We start from the raw sequence: 17,142 nt of genomic DNA, 5'->3' as shown, positions 1-17,142 counted from the left end.
TCACAGGTGACTCCCTCATTAGCCATATCAAGCGGTTCAGCTTTACGGCCACAGTCTATCGGGTTTGGTGTGAGAGGAACAACAGGCTCTTTCAGGAGCGGCGAGCTTCAAGTGGTGAGGTTCTACACCGAATTATCAATGAAACCCGGGGTCGTTTTGCCGAAATGCAATCTAAGATCTTGGACTTAAGCTACAATCGTGATTTCTTCCATAGATGGCGGATCGATGTGGCCAATCAAGTGGCCTCACCCTCTGGATGGTTGGACTGCTCTTAACTGCGATGGTTCCGTTCGCAGGGATGGCTTGGGAGGCTATGGTGCTATTGGTCGTGACACTGCGGGGGTGGCTGTATTTGCTGTGGTGGGGGCAACGATGGATCAAAATATACTGCGCATGGAGCTACAGGCCATCAAAACAGGGCTGATAAAGGCAAGGAGTTTAGGTCTCCCTCCGATCCAGGTGCGCTCGGACTCACTTACTACTGTGCAATCCATCTCAGGGAGATACAAAGTGTCATGGTACCTGCTCGATCTGGTTGGAGAAATTTTGGACCTTCGCGATTGCTTTTAGAGTTGTGTGTTCACCCACCATGTTAGGAAAATCAACTCTTGTGCTGATTTCTTGGTAGGGTTTCTGAACTCTTGTCAAGAGATTCACCTCTGTCCAAATAGCCTTCCACCTGCTCTCTCTCGTCTTATAAGGGAGGATGCAGCTGCGAAGAACTACGACCGTATGTAAATTACTCCTTTATTATAATACAAAGCTCCTTTCATCCAAACAAAAACAAAAAAAATAGGAATCAATCCAAATTAAGCCAAGATTTTCTACTACCTAACAGAAGCTTTACCCCAAAAACCCAAAAAAAAAAAAGTGTGAGCTCACAAAAGTCCACTCGTGCCGGACACGTAATGCGGTAAGTTAACGCATCGGTTTTTTGTTTTTGGTAAAAAACACGCATCGACTTCAACGCATATGCTGGAGTGCATCTAAGGAGAACCTTTTCCGCCTACGTATTCCTCTTGGAAGCTCCGTCATATTCGAATCTAAATCTAGAAGAAAATCCAACGGTGCTAACCAAAAAAAGCGATCCTCAGAATCACAGCTCATCATACTATTTAATACACCATAACTTTTCTCCTTTTTTTAGTATCAGTTATTTAAACTCTTCTGGACGTTTTCTCCTTAAAAAAGACAAAACAAAACGGCACGTCATAGTCTGGACGATTTTGTTTTTTAAAAAAGATTCCAAAATCTCAAAAGGAAACTTCTATAGCTACCGTTGATGGCCCTGGTAGCAGTCAATTTAATAGCTCGCGAGATACACAATCGGTGCTCTTCAGAGTATCTTTCCATCGGTTTGTGGCTTTTTGGCGGAGTGGGGCCCATAGGTTGGGTCGAAGATCCTTTCCTTCGCCTTTAAGGCTTTAGAGTTTAGACTTTAGAGGATAAAATTCAAAAACTAAAAATAAATTTTTTTTTTTGGTAACATCAAAAAACTAAAAATACTCTACCCAAAAAAAAAAAAAAAAAAAACTGAAAATACGAACCTCGTGAAGGAGGAGGTGGTGGGTTAGGACTTAGGACTGCAGGCGTGTCACAGACTAGGTTATAGTTAGTCATCGACGGTGTGAAATTGTTTGACCATAAGATCCAACGGATAAGATTGCGTAAACCGACTGAATCACTGAAGAAGACTGGTAGATACGCTGCGAGAGGCACTGGTCTCTGAAAAGGTTGTTTTCCACTTTCTCTTTCTTTTTATTCATTTTTTTTTCCTCCTCTCGCTTCATTCTTCTCTCCCTCACCATTTCCCCCTTCTTCTCTTCTTTCCCAATCGGTTCGTCTGCGAATTTGATCTTCGGATAGGTAAGTGAAGGGTTCTCCTGTTTTTCTCAGTTTTCTTTTTCCTGTTTTGTTTACGAATGTACGATGATCTTCCCTTTCCCCAGTTCCTTCTCCATTATTAATTTTTTTTGTTCATATGTTTGATTTTGTTCTTTTATCTGGATTAATGTCAACTACTTTCCTTCTTTAATAACTGTTTCTAGAGAGAAATTTTAATCTTTAATGGAGTAGCAGCGCTTGATTTTTTTTAAAATTTTGGTCGCTAGGCACATGCTAATTCATTTTATATCTTATGGCTTTCTTTCTGTTACCTGATTTTCTTCTCTGAAGTTTGTTCTTTGATAAGCTCCTCGAGAGAAAGTCTCTTTAACATCAGGTTTCATGTTTGTTAAAAAATGGCATTGATGATTGTGGATTAACAGGTCAACATGGGAACCAAATGCAAAGCCATCGTGGTTTCTTTACTCCTGTCGTTCGTTTTGTTCCCTCTGGTCTTTTCTGCTTCTTCAGATGGATTGATTAGGATCGGACTGAAGAAAAGGACATTGGACCCAGATAACCGCCTTGCTGCCCGAATTGAGTCTCAACAGGGGGAGTCTTTGAGGGCTTCTATCCGGAAATATCACCTCCGAGGTAACCATGGAGACTCCGAGGGTACTGACATAGTTATATTAAAGAACTACATGGATGCTCAGTACTTTGGGGAGATTGGTGTTGGGACACCCCCTCAAAAATTCACTGTGATATTTGACACTGGAAGTTCAAATTTATGGGTGCCCTCTGCCAAGTGCTACTTCTCTGTGAGTTTTGAACTTTTAATTTTCTGTCTTGTTCTATCTTTTGAAAGTTTGGTTACCTTTGATTTTGGTTGGGCAGAAGAAATTTTCATGATTTTGAGTTTGTGATTAGGTTGCTTGCTATTTCCATTCCAAGTACAAGTCAAGCCAGTCAAGTACCTATAAGAAGAATGGTTTGTCCCTTCTCCCTTACTCGATCCATGCATCTATGCAGGTTCTATTATTCCTATTGACGGTTGTAGGCCATTTTTCAGCTTGTGAGGCTTCGAATCAATTGTTATGTGAATTGTTGGGAAAGCATGAATTATGATTATCTGGGTCCTTTCTTGGTGGAGGAAAATGCATATTTTTTCTTAACTTCTTTTAACTGATGATATTCTTATGTACCCACAATATTGTTTTGTACCATAGATGCTCTGGCCTATCTATGATCTCATTGGAGGGTTGTTATACTACATTATTTCTTCTTTCTATTAGCTTTCTTATTTATTATGCAAAGTAGTGTTCTCTCTTTTCTCAGATAATTTGTCTCGTTTAATGTCCCACCCTTGAAGTATCAGTTTCACTTAGCAAAATTGATCTCTTTTTTTTCTCTGAGTCTGCATCCGAAGATTAATTCCCTCTTATCCTCACGCATATCTCTTGCACTTAGGTTTGTTTATATAATAGTTAAGAGCACTCTTGTAGTAAATATTATGAAAAGATATGTTCTTGTCCATCACTCAGGGAAACCGGCTGAGATTCAGTATGGGACTGGAGCTATTTCTGGTTTCTTTAGCCAAGACAATGTCCAGGTTGGAGATCTTGTGGTTAAAAAACAGGTAACTTCTAGAAAATTTTCATTTGATGCCCGCGCTAATGGTTTCTTAATTGTTTTGTCTACTCTGGTATTCTCTTACATGTGATTCCTTGCCAGGAGTTTATCGAGGCAACTCGAGAGCCAAGTGTCACATTTCTGGTAGCCAAGTTTGATGGCATACTTGGGCTTGGATTTAAAGAGATATCTGTTGGGGGTGCTGTCCCTGTCTGGTATGATGGTGTTCTCTTTGCCATCTAATGTGTGAAACTTGACAATTGAGTACATCATCTGATCATTATTTGTTAACAACCCTGATATTCATGGAATGCATTTTTTTTGGTCAATGAGTTTATTCTCTTTTTAAGTGTCATCTTAAAAATATATTTGTGATACCTGATTGGTTTGATTAAGTGAATTCCTTTTGGTGATGTTGATCTGGAGCTGATAAACTAGCAAATGGATTAGGTACAACATGGTTGATCAAGGGCTTGTTAAGGAACCTGTTTTCTCATTTTGGATTAACCGAAACACACAAGAAGAAGAAGGGGGAGAAATTGTGTTTGGAGGGGTTGATCCTAATCATTACAAGGGTGAACACACATATGTACCTGTGACTCAGAAAGGCTATTGGCAGGTAGATTGTCCATCTATGCCAAAGTAATAAAATTTACGTGTCTGTTTCTTCTTAATTTTCTAATCTAATTGTTTATAACTTTCCTCATCAGTTTGACATGGGTGATGTCCTTGTTGACGGAAAATCAACAGGTAATTAACAAAAACTCCTGTTTGCCTTTGTGTTTGGTGAACATGGAAATCTCTCTCTCTCTCTCTCTCTCTCTCTATAAATAAATAAATAAATATATTTATATTATACACCAAAAACTCCTGTGTGTGTGTGGATAATAAAATATTTTATTATAAAAGGAGAAGTGGCGCACCCTGGTCTACAAGCTGAAGAGCACATTAGGACATAATGGCCATTGCCAAGTACAGGGCTCTGAGTGTTTAAAGATTAGTCTATGCTGGCTAAGATTGCATCCCAATTGGCACTTGTTCTGAGTAGGAGATCTGATATTAAACTGTGTCCTCTGTATGTCCTACTTCTTTTCGTGTGATCTTGATGTAACTTTTACTGGTTTACAGGATTCTGTGCTGGTGGTTGTGCGGCAATTGCTGACTCTGGAACGTCTTTGTTGGCTGGTCCAACGGTATGTATGGACTGTGGATGTATTAATATAGTTCCATTTTCCTTCAAAATTGTTTCAAATCCAGCATACATGCTGCTGCTGCTTGTGGCCTAAGCTACCATTGCATGGGAAAACTACAGTTCTGAGAGGTGTCGCACCTTAACCTAAATTGGCGCTTCTAAGAATGTGTTGTCTTGTCAGGAAGACAGTTACTTCATGTCAGATTATGTTAGAGAAGCTCAGCTTCAAAAGCACAGTAAAAACTTTCTGCACACATCATGGAAAGAAACATCTAAAACATAAAACAAGTATTTTCCAAAGGCCTCCCTGGCAAAGAAGTGATTACCAAATCCCGAAATAGTATAGGCCCTATCTAGGGTATAGTTCTTTGCATTTGCTTCTTGCCATCTCATCTGCAAGAGTATTACTTGATTTGAGCCTTAACTGGAATGAAGTATTTTAAAGCTGACGATTGGCTTTCTTAACAGATGGTTGCATAATGTAAGACTGCAATGGATCAGTGCAGAATTGCTGAGAGATCACTTATGCTTCGTTCTATTTTAAGTTTTTGTAGATCATGGTTGTCACAGAGACTTGGCGACCCAAGGTGTATGAGGAGTGCCTAGGTGTTGCCTAGGCGCCCTAGGCTGCAGTATATGACTATTTGTAATAGTGCAATGGTAATTTTAAAAAATTATGCGTATATACAACGTAGAAGCCATGTCAATGCAATATGGTATAATTATGCTAGTAATGACTTAATATGAGAAATAAATCATAAGATATAATATAAGCATATTCATCAAAAACCAAAACAATAAACATAAATCAACATTAACTCGTAAAGTGTCAACAAAGCATGTTGTCGCCTTGGATCCAAGAAAAAGCCTGGACGCCTAGGTGACACCTGGTGATGCATGTCATTGTCTCAGCTATTACTCCTCCCTCTTTTGTTTTTTTTACTGTTGCCATCTATTCAAATGTTGTTTTTTGGCATTAATTTTAAAATGAAACAAAGATAAAATTGAAGATGCATACATGTGAAACAATTAAAATGGATAATCTTCTATCACTTTTTTTTCTCAATCAAAATTAAAATTTCAAAAGCTATGTTTTGTATGGCAAATACATAGGTAGAAGTTCGAAACAGTGTAGGTTATGGTTGCATTGGACCTTTGGCATTTACTGAATATAGTAAGGCCCCCACCTAGAGAGAGAGAGAGAGATCCAACCATTCCAATGTAACTGCATCAAATGTTGTCATAATTTCCAATTAAACAAAAAGTAGTTCCCATTTACTATTATATAAAATTATAAAATTATGAACTACCTCTTTATGTTTAGTTTACAAGCATTTTCATGATGAAACTACCTTTTCCAGTCCATTTTTTAAAAGAAAAGGAAATTTCGCTCAATGTCAAACTCATATTTGAACTCCCTCTTTCTCCTCTCTTCCCTCCAATTTTCTCTTTCGAAATTTAATTCCTCCTCTCCGGTGTCACTTCTGTTTAATTGTTTTTTAATCTAGTCTTCGTTCAGACTCTTAAGCATGTAGTTTCTTGGTTTCAGCAATCTTTATTGCATCCTTGGTTCAGTATGCAGTGTTGTGACAAGTGTGCACCTAAGCTTCTATATTCACAGTAGTTTTTATACGTTAGGCAAGCACAACCCCATAGCAGAAAATTTTTGGTTCTACTTGTAAATTTCATCCTGTGGCACCTTCACCTTTAATTTTCATTCTGAATCTTTTGTAGTAGGCTGTGTGGAGGCTATAGATCAAATTGGTGATAAAACACACCTTGTGAGCAGGAGTTACATTATATATCTTTAGAAAAAAAATCAACCAACAAGTTTATAAATTAATGCCTAGAACTACGTGCACACTTCTGCATTCCTACATGGTGCATCAATAACTTAAGCAGAGAAAAGAAAGATGCATTTTTCTTTCTTAAACGAAACGGATAATATGTTTCATTTTAATTTTTCTTTATCTGAATCTCCTTTAGGGGAAGAGTATGCTTTTTCGTGGATCCCCGCTTCCATATCTTAGTGTTATGTGAATACATACTGCATATTTACACTAACCAGTGGCAAACTGAGACAAAGCATGTGCAAATCTCTGCTCATTTCTTGACGCCTTTTACACTATAGTTGTGGGCCTGATTGCCATTTTCTGTATTACCATTGTTGGCAGACCATTATTGCTCAAATCAATCGTGCAATTGGAGCCTCGGGGGTCGTTAGCCAGCAATGCAAGGCTGTTGTTGCTCAATATGGGCAGAGAATATTGGAGTTATTGTCAGCAGAGGTGCATACAAGTGTTTCTTTTCCCTTTTTTTCCCTCTTGTTGCTTCCCTTTCCTTGTTCGAGTTGACCTAATTTTCATACTGTTGTGGGAATGAGGTCAATGTTTTTTTTCGATGAAAGAGTGAGGTCAATGTTGTTGCTGCTACTTATGGCTTCATGATACATATGAAGCTATCCTCCAGAAATCCTCAGGGAACTTAACTCTTTATCTTTTTTCCTCTTATGTATTTGACAGACGGATCCAAAGAAGGTATGCTCCCAGGTTGGTTTGTGTACCTTCGATGGAACTCAAGGTGTCAGGTGAGGTTATCCTTTGTCCTTCATTACATACAAGAAAACATTCTGTTACAATTTAACGTTGCATTAACTCATCGCTTTCTGTTTGGGGAGAGGGGGGGGGTTTGGGAAGTGGTTTGGGCATTGGGGTTTAGATAATGTCGATTTTGGTAAGAAGTGGTTGACATTCTTCAACACTTCTGCTGAAAGTTTCTTAATTATTGTGTTGAAAATATTAGATTTAGGTTGAATTTTACCATGTTTGAGCAAAGTTTGGCTGAAATTTGATTATTTTATGGAAGTCTTGTAGAATATGTCAGTCTTGTACATGTCTCGATTAATTTGACGTCTGGATGTTGTCATACAGTATTGGCATTGAGAGCGTTGTGGATGAGAAGAATGGTGGCAAGTCTTCTGGTGTATTGGGTGATGCCATGTGCTCTGCCTGTGAAATGACTGTTGTATGGATCCAGAATCGGATTAAGCAGAATGATACAGCAGATAATATATTGAACTATGTGAATGAGGTGAGTAATGATGCATTATCACACTACATATTTAGTTGCGGACTGGCTGATTTTATATGCTGTAATTGCAGCTTTGTGAGCGGTTGCCTAGTCCAATGGGAGAATCAGCTGTTGATTGTAATCAACTTTCTTCAATGCCTCCTGTTGCTTTTACCATTGGTGGCAAAACATTTCATCTGATTCCAGAGCAGGTACAGTTACATGCCAATTTTGCACTTAAATGTGTTCTTATTGTTATTGTTTTTGTCTCTTGATCTTTCAGTTTTAAATTATATTCAAGTAGGTAGTCAAGTACGATCTTTTTTCTTTTTAACAAAAACATTTTTCTATAAGCAGTGTACCTATATGTCAATTTAATGGAATTCTTGCAATCATACTCTATACATGAATTATCTTGTTTCTGTGGCATCTCATGTTGTCATGAGGGAAAAGTAGCTTCAAATCAACTTGCTTCTTCCTTGTGGATGATTGATTGACTCAACCATGCATGATGAAGTGGTTTGACACCTATCCTGCTCTAAGGAGCAGTGGCCTTGCTTTGAGACCAGAGGCAACTTTTTGCTTATGTTACTTATAATTTCCTGTTCTGCATCGAAAAGAAATAACTGAGGTGAAAAAGAATGAGATGTCACCCATGAAATTCAACAACTGGTATGGTTGAGCCCTTGTAAACCAAGTGTTAACTTACTAGATTCCTGTCTTCTTGGCTTACCTACCCATTTGACGAAAGAGATGCAGTCGGCTCTTGTATGTTTATTAGTTTCAAGGACCTGTTTTTACTTCCCTCTGTTTGTTTATTTATTTTTTAGGGGTGGGTGCGCAGGGTCTAGTAGTGTCCATTAAATCATTGAAAGGGAAAATGTAAATTATAGTTATCTTGACACAATTACTTTTATTTTTGAAATAATGGAGTTCTGCTTTATTGTTGTAATCCCACAATCTGTTTGTTATGTTGTAATTGGTGAAAAGATGAAGTTTTTGTCTTTGAAAATGGGCTACCCAAAAAAACAAGAGTGTGGCCCTTAACTGTTTCTCCCCGCTTCTTCTTTCCTTCCTAAGAAAGAAATTCAAATATATTTGGTCGGCTGAAAGAAGAGTGGTTTTAAATGTGTCTGTGAGATCATGCTACCGTGTTCATATTTTCTTGTTTTTGGTTTTCAGTACATCCTCAAAGTTGGTGAGGGAGCTGCAGCTCAGTGCATTAGTGGTTTTACAGCTTTGGATGTGCCGCCGCCTCGTGGTCCTCTCTGGTAATCCTTTCTCACCTGTTTTAAATGCGGTGACAGTAGTGATGTGCGTATGTGAATGATTCACAGAGAATGAATAGTATTTTTCTTTTGTATGTTCTACTAATGGTGATAGTGATATTAAAATCCAGGATATTGGGAGATGTCTTCATGGGCCGTTACCACACTGTCTTCGATTACGGCAAATTGAGAGTTGGCTTTGCAGAAGCGGCATAAACAAAACAATTCTACTATGTGGCTTTTCATTTACTGTCGACCCGTTTTGAACAGCTTTACACCTGAATGTAAATATTACTGGATGTGATCTTTGAATCCTTTTATATAACAGACGTCGTGCACTCTCATGTCATTAAATTCATAGTTGGCTGATATTAAGGTCTTACAGCATGCTTGGTATGTCTATATTTGGCTATAATTGTCTCTAAAGCAGGCTGGTTCTCTGGGGCCCTTGAACGTAGTAATCGGTATCGGTATCAGTATCGGTTTCTGCTGAAATTGATTTGATGGATCAGTCTGTATCAGTCATGTTCTCTTAATCGCTGGACTTCTCTGGATCAGAATTACTACTTTCAGCTTAGAGAATATCAATTGGGATACAAAAGTCTTGAGCATCGATCGCTTTTTCTGCCTCTCGGATCCTGACTAAACAGGAAAAAAAATCCTTTGCAGTGCCTTAATCTTGCGGTGCCATGCAGTTTGGGTCTGAGCTCAACAAGTGGAGGATTCGACATCCAACGGTGCCCAGCTTGAGAAAGAAAAAAAAAAAAAAACTAGGTCATTTGACCTTGCACCGTTTGATGAAGCATCTTCCATGTGTTGAGTTCTCAGACCTTTGCTGCAAGGCACCGCAAGATACCTGAACTGCATAGGAGTGGGATTCGATTATACATATGCTTTATTCCAGTTGACTTGCCTTAGCTAGCTAGTTCGTTTCCTAGTTAGTTTATCCGATATTTCCATTTGCTCTCTGCTCTCTGCTCTCTGCTCTCTGTTATCTTAGGAGACCCATTCACTCGTTCACTTCCCGTCCCCCACCTACAATAAATGACAGGATAGAGTACTTAGAGGATCACCCAATTTACCATACCTATCATCTTCGTCTTCATTCGTTTGATTTCTTAACGATTATTAATGTAATGTTCATAGGCACATAATTAAAGTTCAGTTCACACTTGTTCAGAGAGAGAGAGAGAGAGAGAGAGAGAGAGAGAGAGAGATCCGATGTTGATATAGAAGCGCTTTTGGACGAATGATCAATAGATTTAGTCGGATTTGCAATGGGAGATCAACGATAGAACTTTCCATATCGAACAAAGCTATTTATTTATTGAGGAGGTTCATAGAAAGACATAGAGATAGCAAGAAGGATCTCCATATGGTCATTATTGAGATCATTGATTGAGCTCTCCATATTCACATAAACTACGTACTTATTGAGGAGGCTCATGGAAAGATATAGAGAAAGCGAGAAAGATCTCCATAGAAAGATATATGGTCTTTATTGACTTAGAAAAAGCTTATGTTCGAGTTCCTAATGATTTAATCCCGAATGTCCTAGTGTAGAGAGGGGTGTCAAGTATTTATGTGGATGGAATTAAAGATATTTATGAGGGAGTGGTGACTAGTATGAGATCTGTGGGAGGTCAGGGCAAGGAATTCCTAATTGTGATTGGTCTACATCAGGGATCAGCTTTAAGCCCTTATCTATTTGCGCTTATCATGGATGATCTAACCAAGAGCATCCAAGACGATGTCATGAGTTGTATGTTCTTTGTCGATGATATAGTTCTGGTGGATGAGACTAAAGCAGGAATTAACGCTAAGTTAGAGCTTTAGAGATCTATATTAGAAACAAGAGGTTTTAAGATTAGTTAAACGAAGACGGAGTATATGATGTATAATTTTAGTCATTCTATGATGGATACTTGGGGAAAGAGAGATCCCGCAAAAAGACTATTTTAGACATCTGAGATCAATCATAAATAAAGAAGGTCACATAGAAGATGATGTTTCGCAGAAAATTAAAGTGGGATGGTTGAAGTGGAGAAGTGTCTCCGGAGTATTGTACAATCGATGTATTCCTTTAAAGCTTAACGAAAAATTCTATAGGAATATTGTACACCGACTATGATGTATGGGGCAGAATGTTGGGCAGTTAAGAAGTGTCATATTGAGAAACTTTGTATAGTAGAGAGGATGATATTAAGATGGATGTGCGGAAAAACTAAAGATAAAGTAAGTAATGTGTATATTAGAGCTGACTTGGGCGTTGCCCCGATCAATGACAAACTCCGAGAGAGTCGTTTGAGGTGGTATGGTCACATTCAACGGAAGCCTAGGGACGCCCCCGTAAGGAAGAGTGATATGATCCCGATTGAATGAGCAAAAGAACGAGTATGGCTAAAATGACCATAGGAAAAGTTGAGAGGAAGGACATGCATAGTATAGGCCTTGTAGCAAGTACGACGTCGGATAGAACCTATTGGAGGGAAAGAATCCATATAGCAAACCCCATTTAACTGAGATGTTCTTGACTTGCTGGGTTGTGCCGCCGCCTTCTTACTCTCATCCTTTTTGTTTGGTCATTTTTCTATTTGTTGTTTTTGTATGCAAGGTTGAAGGCGAACTAATTGCTACTTGATTGGTATGGACAGAGCACGACTCTAATATTGAGGCCAAGAAAAAATGTTTGATAATTAAAAAACCATATATTATTTTTATGCCCACCAATAGGCGACCTAGACTGCTTGCATTCTCTCGGTGAGTGATTTTAGGTGAACAAATGCGCTTAGGACTTTGCTAAGAAAGTATAAGTTCCAGGCCTCCGCACTCTTTGATAGAGTACTTCGATCTCCAAATCGTATTTTTTCTCTCAATTTTCGTAATTAACTTGAGAAGATGACCCTTCAGTTGGAGTTTTAGCAATCATTAGCTAACCTAATTGACAAAGATTTATTGTGAAAAGCAAGTAGAGTAACAAACCACAATTCCAATGATCTCCAAATTAAGTCACTAAGTAAACCCATTAGATGGATGGTATCATATAATCCTTAAGGGTAGAGGTCATTCCATATATAAATAGTAGTCTCATCTCCAACCTTCTGATAAACTATATTTCTTAGAAGAGGAATAACATGAGATAACCCATCTCAAACCAAGGATTCCTCTTAAGAATAGTTCTTAGGTCAAAAAGAGAAGTTTGAGGGTTGTACCTAGTTTTAATTACACTAGCCCATAAGTCCTGGGGTTGAGACAATAGTCTCCAAGCTAACTTAATTGACAGAGCTTTATTGTGAAAAACATAATTCCTAAACCAAAACCACCTAACCTTTTAGGATGATACATCGATTCCAACGAGACTAAAAACCATCCCCTATGCATGTGCATGTGTAAGATAGAGGGGGCAAGAGGATAGCTGGGCCGACCATGATTTCAGTACTATGGACTCGACCTCTGACTTATACATGAGTGTGCACCCTTCTTTTTAGGTGCATGGTTAGGATTACAATTCCCCAGTGCTACACCCCTTACCAACAGGGGGAAAGGTGTTGGATAATCGATGGTGACTTCCGATGGACTGGGGTGCCATTCTCAACAAACCACCGGTATTTAGGTAAGAGCTAGGGTATCTCAGGGGCTTGCAGATAACCCGGTGAGGGGGTCCAGTCTCGCAGGTTTTCAACCACAACTCGGGTATCATCGTCGGATAGTTATCTGTGTGGACTCTGGAGGCTGGGGATACTACCTATGGGATGTGGCAGTAGCACTGTACCTCATGGACTTAGGCATTTGATTGTTAGGTAGATGCATACTAAAACTGGAATTTATTGTTTGCGTCCTGGTGGTTGTGCATTCATGATTGTTTTCATATGCTTGTATGATCTAATTGCTCACTGGGCTTAGTTGGAAGCTCATCCCTCGAGGGACCTTTCTTTTTATATATGGCTGCAGGTATGATGGTACCGACCAATGGTGACTCGACGCATTTGTACGTTGATGGCTGCGATGTTTGGAATGTTTGATGCGAGGAGGAGAATGGTCCGGAGTGCGCTTGTGAGACTTGCACTCATGGCGTGGCATAGTGCGGGCTTGAAACCTATATGAGTTTTGGATTGTTTAAAGAAGATTGAAGCATTTAAATACGATGTAACTTTTGGGAATTTTATTTACTTGTATTTACATATTACTAGTTAATGTTTTACAAACTTCAAGGTGATGGAATAAATTATCACTTATTATATGATATCACATATTTAGCTTCCACACTCTGATAATTTATAAATGTTATATAGCTTCTGCATACACTTTGATTTGATCTGTTATGTGGGATCAGTGACCATGGTACTGCAAAGCGTAAGTCCTTGGGGTTAGTGTGCAATACTGATGGTATTCTAATCACATGTCCCATATGTAGGGAGCGGGGTGTGACAGTAAGGATGCCAATTTAGAACTGAAGCTAAAAACCAAAACTGACCATTTAAAACCAAATCGAATTGAACCAAAAATAAAATAAAATAATCAGTTCGATTTTGGTTTTGAAAAATGAAATTTCATTCATTCTGGTTGTAGGCTAAAACCCGTCGATTTGAAGCAAATCGAACTGAAAAAAGTGTAACCAATATAAACCGAAGCTGAATCAAACATAAACTATATTAAATCCTAAAAAGCTAAAACACAATTTCTAAGATTTCAGTTTTCACCTCATCTCTTCCGCATCCGTTTTTTACTATAAACTCTCCTCACTTCTATTCTGTAGTTCTTCACTTCTACTAGTCTTTTTGGGCTTAAGTATTTTAGTTACTATTGATCCTAAGAAGTATTTTGAAGATAGTTTATATTTAAAGTAATTAATAATGTCTTTGGAAGGTTTTGCACGTAACTATGTAATAGATTTTATTGGACCTTATTATGTAAAAAAGGTTGAAAGGTACCATATTTGACATCGTGGGATTTTATTTCACGAGGGTGTAATTTATTTATCAACTTTATTTGTTTCAACTAGTTAATTTATTTAAATTGAATTTGAACAGAGTAAGAATTGAATAAAATCAAATATAGAGATAACTAAATAAAACCAAATCGATTGAGTTCACTTTTGATTTGAATATATGAAAATTATCTAATTTCAGTTTGATTTTTGTTTGTACATATTGTATCATAAATCAAAACCGAACCGATTAACACCCTTAATTTGCTTTAGTTCAAAGATGATTAGAAACTACCTTGTTAGATATTTTGATAGGTCACCATTGAAAGAATATGTTGGAAAATTAAGATCAAGTAAATTGGATGATCTTCATCAATTTAATCTATTCAATTTTATTTCTTGTTTGGCCTAACAAGAAATCCATGGTAGATTTGGTCTCAATCAGCATGGGCATTGTGGTTAGTTGTAAAGCTCAAGACCTAAGAACCAAGTCGATCTTATTCATGAAAAATAAATTATATTAGAGTTACATACATAAGAGGCTATAATTAGCTAAGCAAGCTTCATACTATATATAGTCCCTATCTACCTAATTTTTATTATTTTTTTGATAAATTATATTAGACTTCCTTCTGACGTATGTGCAGCATGACAGGCAATACAGCCCAACAACATCCTCAAAGAGGCACTACAGTCTACTGCAATTTTTTGGTGGGGTACAATATAGTCTACTGCATTTGATAATTTTTATTTAGAAAAAGAAAGAACTAAACATTAAAGTAAAGATAAGATATTATTTACAGAACCATTGCTCGATATTTCCCTGTCAAGCTTGCTTGCTTTAATGACAAACTTGTTAAAACATAAAAGTAACCCGTGAATTCCCATCATTACAGAAGGAAATTGTTTGAAAATATGATTTTAAGAGCTCAAAAATATGAAAAGAGTTCCACATATCTTGTGAAGTCAGATGGACTTTGATTGATTCCTGCAATTCCTGAGATGCATTTCAGACCTATATGTTAGTCCTTCCAAAAGTATTAAAAAATTGCAGCGCTTGTAGAAGACTCCTAGCTACTGCTTCTGTACTACTATTTGTCAAAACAGTATTAAGTTCAACCCTCCTCTGTTATTCAAAATACCAAAAACCCATCCCGATTTGTTTAGATATATGTCAAGGAAACTGCAATTGATAATTTCTTTGCTAGGAAGTAGCAACTGTGAAGTCTCACCAAGGGCCTGTTTGTTTGTAAAAATTAAAAAAAAAAAATCTTACAAAATCATTGTACCGTTTTCTTGACTCCTAATATATTCTCGGGAAAAAGAACTCTGTATGGGAGTGTGGTATATGTCAGCATTCACATGTGTCTATCTCTCTCTTCACATGAAAAGACACTCCTACCCCTTGTTTTGAGAAAGAGAGAGAAGACACAAGCCACACTCTCAGACAGAAAACTACTACTTATTACAGAGCCCGAATCCTCTAATGACATTTAACCACCAGAGGAGACCACACCCCATGGATGGTGGGAGATCGACTGTGGTGGTTAAATGTCATTGGGAGGACACAAGCCACACTCTCAGATAGAAAACTACTACTTATTACAGAGCCCGAATCCTCTAATGACATTTAATCACCAGAGTCAATCTCCCACCATCCATGGGAGGGGTTCCCACACCCCATGGACGGTGGGATATCGACTATGATGATTAAATGTCATTGGAGAGGATCTAGATTCCTCATTACAGTGTTTTGAATCTTTGGATGGCTTTAGCGTGGAAAGACGATTTTATGTTTTATAATTTAAAACGTCTTGGTATTTACATGATTTCTCTCGTTGTCACGGAAATTTTCTCGCTCCAAGAGCGAGAAAAAAATGAATTCTTGCCAGAAAATCATACAGATTCTCTCTGGTTTCCATTTTTTTTATTTTTACAAATTTACAAACAAACCAAAGTTTTAATTAGTATTACTGATCAATGGAATGCATCATTTTAACTTCAATTTTGAGCTATTAGAACACGTGCTCATTAAGGATGAATGCATAAATGGAGAAAAAAATGATTTAGAACCCTAAATAAATGGTTTCCGAATCTTTTATGATTTTAATTTATTTATTTGGAAGTTGAGCATGCTCCATGCATGCTTCCTAGAGTTTAGGAGTCAGTAGAGATAGTATGATCAAGGTTTTAAAATTCGGGGTTCGACTAGGTTTTGACCAATTAGAAATCGAGTTCGTCTCGATTTCGACCATATCTCGGTCGAAACCTGAGACTTTCTTCAGGCTAACTTGAACCTTGGTTTCGAGGCCCAGAAGTTATTTTTTTTTTGTCTTGATTCTTGTTTTACTGCCTATTTTTGACATTTTAAACTCAATCCATGCATTAATTTCACATAAAGAACACTAAAAATAATACTTGTAGTTTTGATCCAAGTTTGATCCTGTATATGTTCTTGGACATGGTATCGAATAAGGTTTGACCAGAACATAACCCCTTTAATATAAATTAGATTTAAATAATTTTGGATTTGTTTAAAAGCTTTGTTGAAGGTTTCAAACAAATCCAAGATTGCTTAAATCTAATTTATAATGAAGGAGTTATGTACCAGTCAAAGTTAATTTGGTGTGGACGAATGCTGTCAAAATCGCTCTGAATGAAAATATTTTTTTGGACATCAAAACAAATGAATATTTTACCGCACTTTTGGTTTTTAGCAATGTTTTACCATATTAAGATTTATGAAATTTTTAGATTTGAGAAAAACCTTAGCATTAGAAAGTTGAAAATTGCACTTACCGTCGAAAATCCAGTTTTTATTCTTGAACTAGGAGGTGACTTCTTTTTTCCTTTCGAATTTGATTTTTTAACTATTTTGATTGGATTCAAATAGGGGGTATTTGCTTATTTATGAATCATACCTTAAGTAAATGAAATACAAATACAAAAACATTTACTTGTCTGAAGAGCAGGGGGTGCAAATAGGGGGTATTTGCTCATTTAATAACTATTTTTTTCTTTTCCTGGAGTCTATCCTGTCCCGATTTTTGGCCTAAATACTTGTTTGTCCTAGTTTCGAGTCAAGTTTCTCCAAATTTTGAAGGGCATAAGTGTCGAAACTACCTAAATATGGTTGAAATCAGTTGAAACCATCGAGTTTCGGTCGAAACCATTGATTTTATAAATTCCCCCTTCAACTCATCTCGAAAACCTACAAAACCAAGTTAACT

General features: G+C 37.5%; 1 protein-coding gene across 1 annotated transcript; it reads left to right on the top strand.

The window, feature by feature from the left end:
* The first annotated feature begins 1,804 nt into the window (after nt 1-1,804).
* LOC122642406 (aspartic proteinase-like) lies at nt 1,805-9,302 on the top strand. Its single transcript, XM_043835859.1, has 14 exons — nt 1,805-1,866; nt 2,268-2,645; nt 2,755-2,815; nt 3,369-3,463; nt 3,559-3,671; nt 3,907-4,075; nt 4,167-4,206; nt 4,585-4,649; nt 6,823-6,936; nt 7,171-7,235; nt 7,579-7,738; nt 7,810-7,929; nt 8,900-8,988; nt 9,117-9,302. The coding sequence occupies exons 2-14, from the start codon at nt 2,274-2,276 to the stop codon at nt 9,199-9,201; spliced, it is 1,548 nt and encodes a 515-aa protein (XP_043691794.1). The 5' UTR covers nt 1,805-1,866; nt 2,268-2,273; the 3' UTR covers nt 9,202-9,302.
* The last annotated feature ends 7,840 nt before the right edge of the window (nt 9,303-17,142 follow it).

Source organism: Telopea speciosissima, chromosome 10 (genome assembly GCF_018873765.1).
Source record: "Telopea speciosissima isolate NSW1024214 ecotype Mountain lineage chromosome 10, Tspe_v1, whole genome shotgun sequence".
NCBI lineage: Eukaryota > Viridiplantae > Streptophyta > Magnoliopsida > Proteales > Proteaceae > Telopea > Telopea speciosissima.
This window is presented reverse-complemented; position numbering and strand designations above follow the sequence as displayed.